This window comes from Dromiciops gliroides, chromosome 1 (assembly GCF_019393635.1).
Source record: "Dromiciops gliroides isolate mDroGli1 chromosome 1, mDroGli1.pri, whole genome shotgun sequence".
NCBI lineage: Eukaryota > Metazoa > Chordata > Mammalia > Microbiotheria > Microbiotheriidae > Dromiciops > Dromiciops gliroides.
Genome location: NC_057861.1, coordinates 552012414 through 552032239, shown reverse-complemented (window position 1 = coordinate 552032239; position 19826 = coordinate 552012414). Strand labels below are relative to the sequence as shown.

General features: G+C 39.3%; 1 protein-coding gene across 1 annotated transcript in view; it reads right to left on the bottom strand.

The window, feature by feature from the left end:
- Positions 1-19611, bottom strand: part of SNX30 (sorting nexin family member 30) — a 194781-nt gene extending 175170 nt beyond the window's left edge. Inside the window, exon 1 of the mRNA XM_043973479.1 lies at positions 18921-19611. Coding sequence (XP_043829414.1) covers positions 18921-19085 — 165 coding nt within the window. The 5' untranslated portion in view covers positions 19086-19611. The remainder of the gene's footprint in view (positions 1-18920) is intronic.
- Positions 19612-19826: the final 215 nt, after the last annotated feature.

Genomic DNA, 19826 nt, shown 5'->3' with positions numbered 1-19826 from the left:
TTGGTTTTATCCTAAAGACAAACAGGAGCCCCTGAAGGACTAAATGAGATGCACACAATGACTGAATGTGGGGTAGATTAGAAGGAGAAGACATTTAAAGCAGGCCTGTACTCTTACAAGGAAAAAAAATATCTGAGCTAGGATGATTATAGTGGGGACAGAAATAAAATACAGATGCAAGAAGAGTAACAATTGTATTGATAAATGGAAAAATTTGGGAGAGGAAGATGACAATCCAGATAATAATGCCAAGTGTAAGGTGCCAGAAGAATATCCAGGCAAAATAGAGATAGAACTTGAGGGGATAGAATTGATATAATCATCAATCATAAGAAATCATCCTCATAGGAGTCATATGTGAAGCCAAGGAAGTAGAGGAGCTCCATTAAGGCTTGGGGATGAATCTAAGTGGGCAGAATGAAAAAGTCAACAAACATTTATTAAGTGCCCACTATATGCCAGACACTGTGCTAAGTGCATTTAAATTAATGGACTGGTGAGAAAAACAAGAAAATGTCACAGGAACACTGATTTACAATTTATCTAATGTCCCAGAAGCCCCCGGGAAGAGTTTCAAGGAGGTTAGAAAGATGAAAAGCAAGGATAAAAGGGAATTTATGAGTATGATATGCAGATATAGAAATACAAATATGTATATATAGTTGGATCTTTTTAGATCCAACCAAACAACAAAAACTGCATGATTAAAAACTGTTTTCATGAAAATCAGAGTAGTGAGGTTTAAAAGCCATAATTCAGAGTCTGGAGGTGAATAGACTTATTCAACAGGTAACTTGTACACAGTTAGAAGGAAATGGGAAGGAAGTACTATGGAAAGACTTTTTCTATAATAATAGTTCATCTTCACATAGAGCTCTTCAGTTTACTTGGTGTTTTTTTCTTCACGCAATACCATAAGATTTCAAGTACTATCCCATTTTTACAGATATGCACACTAAAGTCTTAGGAGACAAATGAGACATTTATGATCACACAGCAAGGGTCAGAACAAGGACTATCTGTTGACTTTAAGTCAAGGACTCTTTCCATTACACCACACTACCTTAAAAAAAAAACAAAAAACAACCCCCTCCCACCCCCCCAAAAAAAAACCTAGAGGAGGAAGAGAAGTACAGGAATGGTCCAGATAAGGTAGGTGGGGTATCATTCTTCAGATTAAGAGCACAGATAGAGGGATTAATTGTTCAAAGAAAAGATACTCCTTCCTTTGAGGGTGAGGAAAAGCAAAAGAGGATGAGAGAATAGTTACATGTTGAGTATGAGGGACCTGGAGCCAAACAACTTTGTTTATTGACTGAGAGAGGTTTGGAAGGAAAAGGAGAGTTGGTGAGGAGACAGTATCTAAACAACTCCTACCTACTACAGGGAATTTGCTAAAGAGGGGGATTAGACCACCGGATTGCTACTAGCACCTCACATTTATTAAATTATGATTACATATCATGGATGAAACCCATCCATCCATTCCTGCCCTCAAGGTGTTGTCTAGTTGTTAAGGAGGAATCCTAAAGCAAGGTGAGTAAAGGATGGAGAAAAGCTGAAGTGAAGCCAAACTCACAGCAGATATAATAAAGCCAAAGGTATACGATATGACTTGACTCAATTACAAGAAATTCTAAACCTACTTTTCTTTCTCCCGCTATAGTTTCTATAGTGTAAGGGGGAAAATATGGGTTTCTTCTGCTGGCCAAAAAATTCAGGGGCAATTTTGAGGGGAAGGAGGGAAAAGGGAAGGGAACCAGCATTTATTAAGTGCCTACTATATGCCAGGCACTTTATAAATACTATCTCCTTTGATCTTCACAAAAATCCTGTGAGGCAAGTGTTACTATTATTCCTATTTTACAGTTCAGGAAACTGAGACAGGCCTGCATTCTATTCACTACCATGTTTACATTTTATTATTATTAATGTACTTTCATAAAAGTTCTTTCCAATTGATCCATAGTATTTTTGTTCTTTTCTTTTTTTCAGAAATGCCTCTAGGACCTCCATTTCTGATAAAAAAATAATAATAATTTGCATCTGAAATGCGTGTTTTCTCCAGACTGAGCTATTATGCTAGCTTGAAATGGATTCACCAGGCCCAAACATTTCTGTTTCTTATGTTGGCAGACCCATGGCGGCTTGAAATATGAACAAAAGAGATGGTGTGGAGAACGTAGGGTTGGGATGGGTAGGAAGCCAAAGGCTGTTGGAGCTCATGATGGCAGTTTGAAGTGGCCAACAATGGAGTCAGGAGTATCTACAGGATCCAGGGTTACTCTCATAGACCAGATGAGGTTAAAGGGAAGGTTGAAAGAGTAGAGGCCCCATTGGTATTAAGGAGCAGGTTTGGTGTAACAGATCTAATAGGCTGTGAAGAGGAAAAAACCACCAGGTTCTAGATGGTACAATGAAAAAAATCACTGACTTTGGAGTCATTGCATCCAGGTTTAAGTTCCACTTCCATCACATATTACTTGGATGACCTTAGGCAAGTCACTTTAACTTCTCTCAGTTTCTATAAAAATCAGTCTGTTAGATTGGAATGGCTCTAAAGTTCTTTCTAGATCTAAATGTTATCATATCTTGGGTCAACATTTAAAATGTCCAGACAAACAACAGAGACTAAGAAGTAAAAAAATGGTAAAATCCATGTGACAGATTAGGGAAAGGTAACAGGAAAACAAACAAACCCAATCTAAATACTAACATGCCATGTAAGTTGTAAAAGGGATGGATAGGGAAGGGAAATGAGGAACAGGGACAATGATGTGTTCAAAATGTAAGACACAGAATAAGTGATTAGAATAGTGATCCTGAAATGGTACAAAAAAAAAAAAGAGAGAGAGAGAGAGAGAGAGAGAGAGAGAGAGAGAGAGACTAAATCCTCCCTCCATTCTCATTCAGTGATAAAAGATAAAGCCCTATTCAAGAGATGGAAGCAGGGCTACAACTATTTTTAGGCTAAGCTTAGTTTTCATTAGCTCAGTAAACTGGAGGAAAAGGAGAAATAGATAAAGTATTAAAAAGGAGGTTACCCACTGTAACGATTGGAATAACGCCACCTGCTGGATACTTACTGTAGAAGAGTTCTGCCCATGAAGCGAAGGTCTTTGAGGGCAAGACCAGGCATCAGGAAGTGACGCAGACTAGTGGGAGGAGGAAGGAAGAGACTGGCGCTCAGTCTCGGTCTTTTTTTTTTCCTGAGGACGCTGGCGGAGAAGGGAGCTAGAAATGTGCTCTCCCTTTAATAGATAGGAATCTAGGCCTTTCTCTCTCTCTTTACCAAATTCTTATTCTCCTTAATAAATGCTTAAAAACCTAACTCTTGCTAAAGCTTATAATTTATTGGCGACCACTCATTAGATATTTTAGACAGACTAGCTAGAATTTTAGCCCTTAACAGATGGCTGACCACGAAGAGGAAAGCTGAACCTCACTTCTGATCTTTCGGTTGGGTAAGAAATTTCCCCTACCCTAACCCTTTAAATCTTGAGTACTGCTGAATTGCCTGGTGTTTTCCCTTTAAATTTTTTCAAATGGACCTTTCAAACTCCCTAATTACCCTATTTTTGAGTTTAGTCTGTTTAACCAGACAAATGGGAGATAAGATCATGTTAATGCTTTGTTTTTGTGGATTTTCTATTTTTCTTTTTATTTTTGTTAAAAGAGCCAGCAACTTACTCACACAAGGAAATATCTCTCCCTCTCCCAACCATGCTTTTTCAGAGAAACCTGAAGAGATTCCTGCAGTTTTTCCCAGTTCTAACACTAATTGTTGCTCTAATTTTGCATTCCTGGAGGCAATGACCCACCCTCTAGAAGCTTTTAATCCCGTAGTGCCTGGAGGCAAAGTGGGGGAAGAGGAATCCAGGCCTGAGTTCAAAATCAAGTCTGATTCAAATTGCCCTGGTCCCTCCCCTCCTCTCCAAACCCCACCCTCTACTCCTCCCATGGCCAAGCCCATAGCTTCCCCTGCCTGGGAAGTCCAGAGATCTGATGCGCATGCTCAACTTTTTCTACCTGCATTTGCAGCTTCAGGCTCAGCCCTTCCCCGGCCTGGCTGTGCTTTTGAGACAATCTTAGAAAACCCTTTAAATTCCAGATATGCTCGTTTTGTTCATAATTTTGCTAACCTGCTTTTGTCTTTAATTAGTAATCTTATAAAGCATTTGTATGGTGAAAAGACTGACAGACAATATAGAGGGGTTAAAGAAGAAAAACTTAAGCTGAATAAGAATGACAATCATCAACATAGTTCAAGACTCTGCTTCTTTTGCCATGGAAGGATATATATTTTACAGAAATGTAGAAGTAAGCAGCAAGGTATTGATATGAGTATTGGGGATTTTAGATATCGGAATCAAAAGTGTTCTGAATTCACTCAGAGTAATAGTATCAGTTCAGAGGTTACATAGGACTTCTATGCTATTATATATACATTTTGAAATTAATGGTATGGGTTTATTTTCATAGAGATTTTCATGCATTTGAGATTGTGTTTTATACTTAGTTTCTAAAACAAGGAGAATATTTGTAAAAGCTTTTTATAGTCATGTGATCAAGTTTATATTTTATAATACTCTTATTGATATTAAGTTCATATTCATTTAGATTTCCCTAGTTTGAATTTCATTGTCTTTTATTATTCCATGTGTATTTTCTTCTATTCATTCATCTATCTAATTTTGAAACATGGTTTTGATTTCATAATACAATGTTAATTCTAGGAGTATTGTGCTCCCATATTCTGAGTTATTTGTTTTTGTTATTTTTCTCAACTGATTATTTGATCAAACTCTTTAAAGCATTTCCCTAGCAAATTGTTTGCCATGGCAAGTGTAAATTGATTCTAGAAGTATTATTTTTGATAAGCATATTCAAAAAAAAAAAAGAGGGGAACATTTGTAAAAGTTGTCTTTGAGATTGTGTTGTGCTTTAACTTGTATTTAAATATGTTCAGATTTTTCAAAAAAGTAATTGTATACTAAGTTAAAAAAAGGGGTATCATTTGAAATTGTTGCATAATTATATATTGTGTTCTGAGTCAAGATGTATTCACATTTTTTGCAATCATTTATTATCCTCAATTTTTAAATCCATATGAGACTTGGATTATGGGAACTTATCATTTAAGACATTAATTGCCTTTATTCTGAGTTATCAGATGCCAGTTGGCCAAGATGCCATCCAATCACAAGAGGAATACATGCAAGAGCAGACACTGAACTGTCACATGAGGGGAGACATGCATGAAGTCAAGGTATGGCCGAGGGAACAGCTTTTGACAAATGTTGAGGTTGGATTCTCTTGGTTTAATATTTTATTCTCTTTTTCCCCACAATATTGTACAGATGGCTGGAAGTATTCATCCCACCCATCTCACTTCTACACCTGGCTTCTATGCTCCCTCCTATATGCCTGATGCCATGGACATCTCAATCCCATGCATCTGATTAAGTCTGACTCAGTTTCTTCCAATATGTTCGGTGGCATGGACATATATTCCATCCACCTATTTTAAGCCTGGCATACTGTATGGGCAGTACATATTGCTCAAGTGTGGGAATGCTCATATCCCATCATTTCTCTGTTCTTTTATGGTAACCCCCATAATTATCTCAGGTGTCATGATAAATACAGTGTTGAATTTGGCCTTGACACCTGTTACCAATTATATTAGATTTTTTAATTTCTCATAGTGGCATGAGGATAATTAGGCAGATGATGCAAAAAGTGATGAAACAAAGATAAAAATTATTTTTAATAATTAATATCGTAGCAATTGTCTTCTCAATTACCCTCCATAAGGGGGGGACTATAGTAATATTATAATTTTAAAGAATGGTTCAATTTTTGTTTTATTATATGTTTCATGTGTAACAACTAAGATTCTGAATTCCCTTAGACATGTTTTTGAGAACTTTCATTGTTTGATTTGATTATTGACAAAGCTATTTTAAAGTTGTGTTAAGCTCAATTTTGTAGGAAATTTTCCTGGCTGATTACCAGCATCCACACATCAACCCCTGAAAAGACTTCCATTCCACGACTACACCTAGAGGACATCTGAGAAAAGACTTTCAGAGACTTTAAATGAACAGTTTTGATTTGTTGTTTTTGTTGTTTTTTTTTTCTCTTTCTGTTATAATATACACCATCTGTAACATGTATTCTCTGCAGAGGCCCTCCCTTTGCAAGACTAATGTCAAAGCGTCGGTTCATGAGGACAAAAAAAAAATCGCCCCTCTGGACAAAACTTTCCTCTCTTCCTTTTCTATATTGTTGTTCACATATTATTAGTTAGCAATAGTTATTATATTGTTTTTACTGTTCTGTCAAGGAAACATTTTGTTTCTTGAGGAACAACAGGGGGGACTGTAACGATTGGAATAACGCCACCTGCTGGATACTTACTGTAGAAGAGTTCTGCCCATGAAGCGAAGGTCTTTGAGGGCAAGACCAGGCATCAGGAAGTGACGCAGACTAGTGGGAGGAGGAAGGAAGAGACTGGCGCTCAGTCTCGGTCTTTTTTTTTTTCCTGAGGACGCTGGCGGAGAAGGGAGCTAGAAATGTGCTCTCCCTTTAATAGATAGGAATCTAGGCCTTTCTCTCTCTCTTTACCAAATTCTTATTCTCCTTAATAAATGCTTAAAAACCTAACTCTTGCTAAAGCTTATAATTTATTGGCGACCACTCATTAGATATTTTAGACAGACTAGCTAGAATTTTAGCCCTTAACACCACAAATAAATGAAATGCAAATTAAAACTTTGGGAGACCGCCTCATGCTCATCAAATTGATCCCCCCCCCAAAAAAAAATGTTGGTTATGCTGTGGAAAAACAGATATTTATGCATAACTGGTGGGTTATAAGCATTTTATAGGCTAGGTTTTGAGGCTACACTGCTATGGGGTGCCAGAGACCAGGACTATGCACTCATAATTTACAAAAGAATGAAGACAATCCAGCCTGAGACAGCAAATGGAAAGGGTCTAAGTCCAAAGGGCATAAAGAGAAAAAGAATGAAATGGGGAGCAATAGTTAGAAACACTGAAGTGTAGGTAGGAAGAAGGTGTCAACTTTAAGTTTCACTATGTGTCATTAAAAAAAAAAAAAGTTGAAGCTGGAAAGAACCTTAGAAATCATCAAGTGCAACCCCATCATTGTACAGATGATGAAAGTAAAGGACAAAGAGATTAAATGACTTGTCCAAATGTCACACCTAGGTGGAACTAAGTTAAATGGGGCTGCATGGAAGAATTAAGTTGACAGCGGGAAAAGAAGAATAGTATAGACAGCAACATAACCTCAATAGAAGGTGAGAAAGGGAAGAAAAGAAGGCAAATGTTTCTATCAGTAACCCAAAGGGTCATAAACCTATTTTTTCCCTAACATTTCAGAGAAATAGCAATTTTCTCTGATTCCAAATGGTTCTGGGTATCAAATGGCAAGACACTAGTCAAGTATACTCAAAAATACATTTGAGAAAATCCAGGGACTAAGGAGTTGTGAAGACCTATCACCAAACACGCTTTCCATTTTCACATATCCATCAGAATATCCTTAAATTACTAACTCATAGACCATAAAGTCACCAAGTAAGTAGGCAGAGTAAGCATTAGAGTGAGAAAGACCTGGGTTCAATTCCTGATTCACACACATTGGCTATATGACCCTGGGCAAATCGCTTAAACCCCTCAGTATACCAGGCAACTCTAAGACTATGCTCTTGAGCAGTTACAGTTAGCTCTTCAATGGGAGAACAAGGTTCTTCTCCCAATAAAATCACAGGATCAGTTAAAAAACTAATAGAAAACAGCAAACAGCAAAAAAACAACAACCAACAAACATGTATAGTTCAGTCCCAAGTGATGCTCAACAATCCTTTCACTGACCTCTCTGAGATTCCTTATCTCATTTCTTACAGCAACTGTTCCAAGGCTTTTACTTTGGCCTCAAGACATCATCCTTATCCCCATCCTCCTACATTTAGAACATGTATTAAACTTCATTTTTTATGAAAGATTTTAAGACCTACAACATTATTTCCTTCAAGGCTTCATTTAAAACTTCCCAGAAACACCACCCAAGAGGTACTGCCTGACCAAGGCATTATGAAACACCAGATTTGACACCGTCTCCTTCCCATTTGCTGATGTGAGTGCTGAAGACAACAAAATGTACTTATGTTGATTTACAGTGCATACCCGATAAGATTAATTTAATCAACGCTGACAATAATGGCAACATAGGGCCAATTCCATGAAAGAGTGAATCAGGGAACTTCCCCAATCAACTATGCCTTGAATCTTCTAGGGTTTGGTTTGTGTACAAATACACACACACCCCAAAAGCAAGTTCTTAAGCAATAACAAATTTGAGTTACAATGATTCTAATTCTTACATCTCTAGCTGTATTATTTTTTCACTTGTAGCTGAGGGGCTTTCAAATATAGAACTACAAACAGAAAGAAGAGAAAAATACATTAGCTTCCCTTCCCCAAGCAGGAAAAGAGTCATTTCCATTCTGATCCTTGAAACCAAATGTCTACATAGATCAGGGCAAAAGTAAAAAATAAGTAGATAAATCTGTATCCACAGGAAATGGATTTGGGAAAATAATGTTAGATACAGATTGTGAAGTTTATTACCACAGACTACATTTCCTCAAGCTCCAACATAATACAACAACAGCGACAACACACACACTGTTCTGTCCAACTTAAGTGTAAAATATAGAATCAGGTCAGCATCGGCAAAAGTACCACGAGTTATCTTTAAAACTCTAATTTCTGGGGGCAGCTAGGTGGTACAATGGATAAAGCTCTGGCCTTGGATTCAGGAGGACCTGAGTTCAAATCTAGCCTCAGACACTTGACACTGGCTGTGTGACTCTGGGCAAGTCACTTAACCCTCATTGCCCCACAAAAAAAAACAAAAAAAACCCTCTAATTTCTAAAGTGATCATGTAACAGAATTTTACATGCTTTCAAGGAATAAAATAATTGTATACATATACATGCCTGACACACTTAATATTACGTTTTATGTGACAACTCTGCCCCACGTGTAAAAGGAAGAAAGTACCTCAGCTTCCATCTACCAGAGAAGTCTAGGAGAAAACTTTTGGCAGCTACTTCTCCATATCCAGAAAGGCGAAAGGTCTTGACTCACTACTTGTTTTTTTTTTTCTTTTCTTTTTTTTTTTTTTAGTGAGGCAATTGGGGTCAAGTGACTTGCCCAGGGTCACACAGCTAGTAAGTGTTAAGTGTCTGAGGCCGGATTTGAACTCAGGTACCCCTGACTCCAGGTCCGGTGCTTTATCTGCTGTGCCACCTAGCTGCCCCTTGACTCACTACTTGTAAGTCAAGTAGAAGTGACTGCTAAATACCACTGCTAGGTTTATATCCCAAAGATATCCCCCCAAAAAGAAACAGACCTATTTGTACAAAAATATTAATAGTAGCTCTTTTTGTGGCGGCTAAGAATTGGAAATCACAGGAATGCCCATCAGTTGGGGTTGGGGAATGGCTAAACAAACTGTCACATATGATGATGATTATCATCCTATAAGAAATGACAAGCAGGATGATTTCAGAAAGGCCTGGAAAGACTTGTATGAACTGATGTATAGTAAAGTGAGTAGAACCAAGAGAATATTCTGCACAGAGACAGCAATGTTGTTTGATGAATTTTTCTCAACAATATAATGATCCAAGACAATCCCAAAGGACTGTTGATGAAATATACTATCCACCTCCAAAGAAAGAACTGATATTGATGGAACACAGACTGATACATGCTATTTTTTACTTTCTTTTATTCAAGTTTTCTTATACAAAATTACTAAGATGGTAATGTTTTACGTAATTGTACAGGTATAACCCATATCTGCTTACTGCCTCAGGGAGGAGGGACGGAAGAAGAGAGAAAAACTGGGGCTCAAAACTATAAATAATAATGTTTATTATTTTATTTATTTGTTTTTTGGTTTTGGTTTTTGTATTTTTTTATTTCTTTTGTTTGTTTGTTTTGCGGGAGCAATGAGAATTAAGTTACTTGCCCAGGGTCACACAAGTGTCTGAAGTCACATTTGAACTCAGGTCCTTCTGAATCCAGGGCCAGTGCTTTGTCCACTGTGACACCTAGCTGCCCCCTGTTTATTACTTTAAAAAAAAAAAGTGGCTGCTAAAATCTGCAGATCTGTCTATCCACTCACCTGACACTATTAACCATTCTGACCTCTATTTGATGTGATTCATGAAGCATTTTTTAAAATTAAAAGTTTTATAGAAAACAATATTCAACATCAATATAGCCTCCTAACCTTGTTTTATAAACATTGCTAGTTACATTAATCACAATAAATAAAAGATCATAACTTTGTCTCCACATAATGTAAATATGCTCATTTTTTTTTTGTTCCCACAAGGTAGGAAGGGGTTAGAGAGGGTAAAAGTGCTCTTAGCTCACAGAGAGTAAGATGGTAGGAGGATTAATCCAGTTATCTTAATTGTATGCCGAAATTCTGTCTCACACATAGAGAGAAATGTCTCAACTTTTAAAGATAAAGAAACTGAGGCAAAGATGAGCTAGGTGTCCTCCAAACCACACTAATTACTAACAGAAGAACCAGAGATCTCAACTTTCAGCTTTTTCCATTGTATATACACCATTCTCATAATACGTGCATCTAGTTACCTATGTCTGGCTAGTTAAAGTAGTAAAATGACAGAGTTCAATCAACATGGGTGTTCACTGGGTGAACCATACTGAATAGTACTGCAGATTGAGGATCTGCAAGGGTTTGAAAAAAAAGCTTTTGCCCTTGAGGAGATATAAACCAAAGTATCTTTTGCATAAGTGAATAAACAACAGGAGGAGAAGGGAAGAATGTACTTCCCCCACCTCTTCCTTTTACCCCTCTCCAGATCCCAGTCATAGGACAATGGGAAGAGCAATGGTGGAGCAGTGGATAAAGTACAGGCCCTGGATTCCGAAGGACCTGAGTTCAAATATGGCCTCAGACACTTGACACTTATTAGCTGTGTGACCCTGAGCAAGTCACTTAACCCTTACTGCCCTGCAAAAAAAAAAAAGAAAAAGAAAAAAGAGAGCGAAAGAGCAGGAAGAGTAATATTGTATATACCATCTGTTTAAGCCATGAGTTTCCAAGCATTATCCTTCAAGTGAGATGGAGGACTAGCACTTCTTACCATCTTTTCTTCCACTGCATCCTAAAGTCTTCCAGGAATTACTATCTATCAGAACAGAGAGAAAGAGACAGACAGAGAGACAGAGACAGACAGACAGACAGATAGATAGATAGATAGATAGATAGATAGATAGATAGATAGATAGATAGATAGATATAGACAGATAGGTAGATAGGAGCAATGCCCTACAGACTCCTAGATATTGCCATCTGACTGCCCAATATTTTGGATATGCATTTTCTTCTACATTTGTACCCTTTACATCTTGCCATCCACCCTGTAGCTACCCATTCTCTCTTCATGTATTAACTTCCCCAGTTAGAATATATGCTCTTGGAAAAAAGGGATTCTCCAAGTTGTATCCCAAGTACTTGGTACATAGTAAATTCTTAGTAAATAAACTTTCAATCATTCATTTAGTCCTCCGAATACCCTTCACTTCCAATTCTCACACGCAAATTTATACATTAGCAACCTGATCATGAGGTACACCTTGAGAGTTTCTGCTAACAAAAAAAAAGAATCTGCCTATTCTTTCCCTCATAAACTAAGAAAATCTCCTACTAGATGGAGCTCAAAGCCTTCTGCAATACAAAATCAAGCCTCATCCAAAAGACAAACCTCTGAGAATTCTGAATTCTAGTAGATGACTATGTTATCACTATTTGAAACAGAAAAAATTCTAACATTTCAGTGTGGACGATCTAGAGGAATCAGCTTCAGTAACTTTTCAGTATCTGGACCAGTTCTGCACCATTGGACCCTAAACATTCTCCTTCACTGCCACTTAAAAAAGAAAAAATACATTCATTTCCCGTCCACAGTCAGGAAAAGAGTCATTTCCATTCTGAGTCTTAAACCCAAATGCTACACAGATCTGAACAAACCGAAGACCAAATAGCAACTTGCCTAAAGTCCTATGTGTAGGAAGTAGCAAAGCTAAGTTGGAACCAAAGTCCCCTGACTCCAAAATCCAATGTTCTTTCCATGATACCTTTCATCTTCTTTCTTTATGTTAGGATCATCTACCCCATTCATCTTCTCTACAAGCATCCAATTAAAAAACAAAGTTGGTTGAAGGACAAAATAATGAAAAATCCAAGTCATGCCTTCACAAACACACCTTTGCTATGAAAGGCCTCAATGTTACTGAGCTGCCATTCTAAAAGTATCATTAATGGAAACAAGTTTTTATTAGAGGAAGGTGACTTCCCCATGTCAACAAGTCAAGAACAGTCATGGTACAACTAACTGCAGATTAACCATAAGTCTAAAGAGCTTCTGTCTTCTCTGAATTTTCAGAAGGCAGATCAGGGGATTTAGGGAAAGAAGCTTCAGAATATGACAAGATTGAAGCATGAAAGCTTTCTAGAATTTCACTCTCATAGATTAGAATAAACATGCATATTTAATTTTCATTTATGCCAGCATTTTTAACACATAAATTTGTGTGTAGTTTAACAAACTTACTGCTGATAAAATTGCTACTAAACTGAAATATAAAGTGAATTTAATACTCTAGCCATGTCTTTTATTGAAATCACTTAAGAAAAATTGTTCCTCAAAAATCAGTCAAGATACAAAATCCAATTCTTTGTATTATTAAATAAAGTATAAGAGGTATCTCAGTATAATAAACACCAATACCCACAGAATAGTTTCAGAGAAGGTCAGATGTAGCTTTTGAATTACTATCAGCATTTTGTGAATCTTTTCCCATAGTACTGTGGTTTTTCCCTGGATATTTCCTATTTACGTTCAATCTTCTATAACATATGAGGATTTAAATCAGAGCCTCACGTAGTAGGATTATTATAAATCAACTCATTTGGGGTTCTTTATTTGATTCAATGAAGAGTCTCTTGTTTTGATTTTCAAAGCTAATAAATGACAATGATGAGAAGAACAAAACTGAGTTTTAAGTTTTCCATTCCTTTACACAGACTCAGTATAAGTAAAATCTACATTAAAATCCAAAGGCATGGAATTGACGTATAAAGACCAAAAACATACCACTTTTTTTCCATCGGGTCCAATTAAGCACTTCTTCTCTAAAAGAGAAATTTCACAATGCCCAATAGCAATCTTTATAATCCCCAAGAAATAAGGCTGTCTACACATGCAAAATAGATAAACAATGAAATTATTAGAATACCTGAAGCAAAAAGTAAGCTGACTTGTATAAAGTAGCTAAAAATCTCAACATAATATATAACATATATGTATAGTCTTTATGTAATGACAGCAAGGAGCTAATAACCACTTACTTTGGTCCCCTTAGCACTTTATTATATGGGATGGCTCTCTGGGAGGGCACGGGGGATGGATACTGGGGTAACTACGATGATGTAAAAAACAGAAGACATGCATTAAAAGCTTATTAAAACAACAAAAACCATCTCTGACTACTCCTAGAAAAATTTAAAGGGCAGGTCTTAGTAACTGTGTGGTTCAACTTCACCTACATTTGCAACAAGCATTCTGCAAAACCATCAAGATTCAAAAGTGTTACTTTATATGTCAGTTTGTAACTCATTCCAGAATCACATCCTCACCACCCACCATCCTTAATCCCCTGTATAGAACCTGATGAATGTCAGTGGCCTTCCATAGTCCTTATATTACTTGACATCTGTGCTGGCTTTTTTTTAACACTGTATAGAAAACTCTCCCTGTCTAAAAACTCTTTCTTGTCCACTCCATAACAATGTATTATTTGGGTTCTATTCTTGGCTCCATCCCTCAATGAATACCGTCTCCTTTATTACTTCATCTTTTTCCTTCCCTCTGATAAATGTGGCCATTCCTCAAGATTAAAAATTTGAGAACCGGGACTGCGTTCTTTTTAGTGTCTTTGGTGCCTTTTTCTACACAATCTCACTCCTTTAGAGATTTCATCCACTCCCACTAACCCTGTTGAAAAAAAGACAAGGCAACATTTCTAATACAGTCCTTTTTCCCAAGCTCCACTCCCACATCTCCAAGCCCTGCAGATCATTTTCAGCTGAATTTTCCACAGTCATCTGAAGGGAGCTTTTTTTCCTGACTTCCTCATTTCTGCTTATGGTACCACCATACTTCCTGTCATCCAAGTTAAAAACCTAGAATTCATCTCTATTTCTTCAACCTACTAACTGAAGTCAGTCATTAAATCCACCTCAATTCTTCCTCCTGAATGTTTCATATCCATCCCTTTTCCCACTCTCACTGCCACGTTTCTAATTCAAACTATTATCTTATTCCTAGTATTGAAAAAAACCTCCAAATTGATCTCTCTACTTCCATTCTGTCCCTCTACCCTACTGTCCATCTGACAGAGCAGCCATATGAATTTTCCTAACACACTGCTTTGCCTTTCTACTCAATAGCTCCCCGTTGGCTATATATAACAAAGTTCTATGTCCCTGGCTTAACATTCAAGATATCCTACATTCTGGCTTCATACTACTTTTTTGTCCAATCCACTATTCCTCAAAAGAAACCTCCACTTTAGCCAAACTCATCTAATTTTCCCTTGATTACCCCATTTATGCTGTCCATATAAAATTTCCTCCATTTCGAACTTGGTCTCTCCACATCTTCCCCATCCTTCAAGGCCTAAACCAAATGCTAATTCTCTGCAGCCTTCTCAAGCTGTCCCAGAAACAGAGATTGAGCCAATAATATATAATCATTTGATAAGCATGTACTACTTTGTGACAGCCCTTTTGTTGTCATATTCACTGACTGACTTTTCACAGTTACATCCTGTCTTTCAACTAGATCATAAACCTTATGAGTGCAAGGACTATGTCTTGTAAAGTATATCCCACCAGACCTTGCAGAGTCAGGAATACTCAGTGCATTCAATATTGGACAGATGTCCAATAAGGGGAAGTCTAAGACAATAAGTAGAAAAACATCCACTGGGAGATCACGAGGTCATAGATATAGATGGGTTGTTTTGGGTTTATTTCGTTTTTGTTGTTGTTGGGTTTTGGAGCAGGGCATTTAAATTGAAAACAAATGGAAAAGAGATAAAACATTTTTTAAAACTTTGTTCTCCAAGTTGAGACTAAAGACTTCATTCTAGGCAAAGCAGATAGAGGATAAGCTAAGTATAACTCCTCTATAATCCAATCCATACACTATACTTCGAATTTCTGCAACATTAATTCATTTGTTGGGAGGCTCTAATTTAAATATTAGTGGGATCTAATACCTATGTCATAGGAACAGTATCTACTAGGGTCCTTACCACTAAAGTGATTTAGGCTAGTAGTTTTTCCCCAGAAAAGTCAAGAAGCTCTTCCTGAGATTTGACTAGTCCAGGGCTCCAGTCACTGACATGATTTATCAGTCACTTAAGGCCTTGCTGGTATGCAAGTTGCCCCTTACCCCCAAAAGTCAGGGCAGTTGTTCCCAGAGGATATATATGGGTATGAACACCACCACCACCACCAACAATAATAATGACATATCAGGGTATTAATGTGGCTGACAGATGTACCATTTCTACTCCAGTCAATGCACCCTTTTGATCCAAAGGCATATTCCGATCAACTTCCCAAACTACCTCATATTTTTGATTATGAGACAATGATAAAGCCAGGAACTGTAAAATGTTCATCTGTAAAATGGAAATAATAACACTTGGCATGCCTGAAGACAGGTGGCAGGACTAAATAATCTCTCCATTTGGATGTAAACTCCTTAAAATGCAATATCTTTAAGGGAAGGGATTGGGTTCTTGGTTTTTTGTTTTTGACTTTGTTTTTGTATCCTCAATGTCTAGACACAAAGCCTAGCACACAGTGAGCCCCTCACAAATGTCTGAACACACCTTTCTGAACAGACCTATCTACAAAAATGAGGCAGGTTGCATTTATATGAACCAATGCTGCATATTTTTTTTCTGAACATTTTCTCCATTCTTTTGTTAAGTAAACTTTTTTGTTGTTATTGTATTGGATGCTATTTTTACAGATGAGAAAAATGACACTTTCAGAGGTTAAGTGACCTGCCCATGGAGTCAAGGCTATGTCAGCCTTAATACCATACCATGACTAAGTAAAGCTGATACTTGGACCTGAGTTGCAGAGAAGTTGCCAATGTGCCTCAGGAAAGGAAATTGCTCACCAGAAGCTCTGTACACCAAAGCAATCATATTTCTGATTTAAAAGAAAAAAAAGGATTCTGTTAAGCAAGCAAACATTATGACACTTGTTGTCACTGTTTGCTTGTTTCTTGGGTACTCAAATCATATCATACCCAAAAGAGATGTACATTATCATTTTTTAAAAAACAAGGCAAGGAAGTCTGTTGCTCTGTCAGACATAACTTCATCACTTGGTCTCTAAGGACAAAAGTAGCTCACTAGAAATCATTCTCTTGAGAGCCTAATGTCAGCACTATGCCACTATAAGGTTCTGGTGCTTTTAATAATTGTTTGCTAATTAATAATAATACCTCCAGGACAATCTTCCCTCCTTGAGAATTGAGACCTGTTAGGAAAGCAAGCAGTAATGAGAATAAGGACTATGGTTTCTTCCCTATCCTCCACACCTTCATAAGTCATAACTGAGTTAGTCCAGGGCTGAACTTGACCACTAGTAAATACAAAGAGGACAGAGTTATATTTCAAGGATGCTGTTCTTTGGTAAACACACATGGATACCGCCCTCTAAGAACTTATGATTTTGTTCAATTATGGTAAAAGCAAACCAGTCTTATGATGGATGCCCTTTGAGTCAGGAAGACCTGGGTTCAAGTCCTGATTCTGACCCATACAGAACCATAAGCCAATTCTTTTTTCCTCTTAGGGTCCCAGGGAACTCTCTAAGTTACAGATGAGCTTCTGTTCAGCACCAGGAAGGAGTTTCCACATAGGGCAACATTGCTAAAATTAGGGTTCCGGACCAAAAGAAAAAGAGATATAGATATATTATGATGGTGGTGGTGGTTAACCTTCATTCTCGAAGACAACCAAAATGCCATTACTATGTTAGAGCCAAGTTACAGAGTGTCCAACTGTAGCTGATTAGACCATTACAAGTTCGGAATGCTCTACCACAGGTCAGGCACAAATAATCCAAGTGAACATTTAGGTTGGATTCTAATTTGAGTATCTCGCATTTCTTTTGAGCTACTTCAATTCTACTTTGCTTATAGAGCATAGCACTTTCTCTGATGAGGGCACGCCATGCTGAGAAGTCCTGTGCCACTGTCTTCCATGTCATGCAATCAATTCCAAAGTTCTTAAGAGAAACCTTGAGAGTGTCCTTATATAGTTGTTTGTTTGGTTGGTTTTTGACCACTATGTGACTGCTTTTATGGAGAACTAGTATATGAGTGTATATATGTGTGTATAAGCATCTCCAAGGTCCCTTTGCTACATATCTTTTTCTCCAATTCCTCTCCTCATTTATGTGTTGCAGATTTTTCTGTACATAGAGGGTCCTACATTTTCAGTGCTCAACACATATGTGATTATTGGATTGTAGTAGTAGGCATCTTGCAAATCAAGCCCACCAAAGGAGATTCCTCCACCACAACTTCGCCCCATCTTAGAGGTAGGGAGAAAACTTAAGCCCGATAGTCCATTGGACATTGGAAATCTTTATTGTACATACTAAAACTACCTTTATTTCCTTAAATTAGTGAATAAGTAAGTAGCAAAAGCTATTTTGATACTTGTTGCTTGAATTCCAGGGGCACCAAAACCTTTGTGCTGAAATGGCAAGCAACAGGATATGGATAACCAGCCCCCTGCCACTCCAAAGGCTCTGCTGCCTCTTGAAATAGCAATGTGGTTTGCTTTGCTCCTGGAGGCAGAAGGAACCTCCCCATTTACAAAAGGGGGACAGAGGAAGAAGGGAGGATGGTTTTCCTGCCACCAAGAAAATTAGATCTGCTCAACTTTAAAAGGGTAGAATAGGATCCAAGTAAAAGGGGCTACCAGACTGAAAATCACAGGACTCTGGTTCAAACTACCATTCCACCCCCTCAGGAGGTTTGGTGGTCACCTGACTTGAAACATGCACACATAACCTAACCAGAAATCTCTCACCCACATGACTTAATGAAGGGAGCCCACAAGGTTAAGAGAGAAAATCCTCAGTCTTCTCACAGAAGCCATTAACTGTTGCTTCTCTGGGTTCTCAAGAAGTAAAGGGAACCTGTAACTTACTTGGGAACATCCCTCAGAGGTGAGGTTTATAGAGTCCCAACATCCCGGAGCCATTAATAGTCAAAACCACAGCACAAGCACCCATGACCTGGCACCTACATAGGAAGGCCGGATCGCCTTAACTCCAACGAGACTGCAAGTGATAAGAAAAGAAGAAAAAAAAAAGTGCCCATTCCCCCTGAGCGGAGGCACAACGGTTCAGCCACATAGGAGCGTAACCACATTGTTCCTTCCTCCCAGAGGTTATTGAATCCAGAAGGGAGAGGAAAAAAAGGAGATGCTTCTCCCAGTAGATGTCACGGTAGGGCATTACAGTCTGACAAGGGGCACGCCACAATTTGCTCTCAGCATCACCCCCAGGACCCCATTTACGGGGGTTGGGAGAAAATGAGAGAAAAAAAATCAAGCCGTATAGCCCAACTTCCCAAATACATATCAGATGCAATTCCCTGCTCCCGTTTTCCCCCTGGCCTGACAACCCCGAACCCCTTTCCCTGCCCTCCGGGGATGCCCGAGCCCTCCCTACCTTGTCGGCGATGCTGCGGGGCAGCTGCAGGTCCGGGCTGGGGGTGAGCTCACCGCCTGCTACATCCTCGCTGCTCGGGCCGGCCAGAGGGTGCGGCATGTCCTGGAGGGACTTGGGCCCGGAGGAGGGCAGGGATTTGGGGGTGCCGACGCCTCCGGCCGACATGGCTGAGTGCGGCCGGCCCAGAAAAAGCTGCTGCTATTGCCTCCTCTCTTCCTTGCAGCTCCTGCACCCGCCGGCGCCGCCGCCGCCACCACCACCACCACTGCTCCTCCTCCTCTCCCCCGCCCCCGTCTGGGGGGGATTGCTGCTAGGGAGGGGGCTCTTCTGCTTCAGCTAAGAGGCCGCGGCTGGTGTGGGAGGAGGAGCCCACGGCTCCCCGCCCTCCTTCCCTTTCTCTCTCGGGTGTCTGTACTCTGCAGAGCCGCGGTCCGGCTGCTGCTGCAGTTTCAGCTGTTGGTGGGGCTGCTGCTGCTGCTTGCCGCTGCTGCCTAAGGGCTGGTGGGGGTTGAGACTTGGGGTTCACGCTCTGTTCCTCGCTCTAGCACCAGCTCCTCCCCCTCATCCTTCTCCTTTTCCTCCCTCTCCTTTGACTTGAATAATGCAAAGTCCCCACCACCTGCCTCTTGTCTCCCTCCTAGCGCTTCCCGGGGCCACCCCTTAGACTGGAGGGAGGAGTATAAACTCTGCCTCGGCCTCTCCCTCTCCCTCCTCCTCCTCCTCCCCCCGCTCCTTTTCCCACTTGGAGCCGCGCGGAGAGGAAGACGCTTAAAGGGGCGGGGGGGGGGGGGGGTGCGGATCTACGTGGGTGAGTGGAGGAGGCCGGGCTGGACCTACTGCTGCGGCTTCCCCAGGGCGGGATCCGAGACTAGGGCTCCGCCTTCTCTTGCTTACCATCTCCAAAGC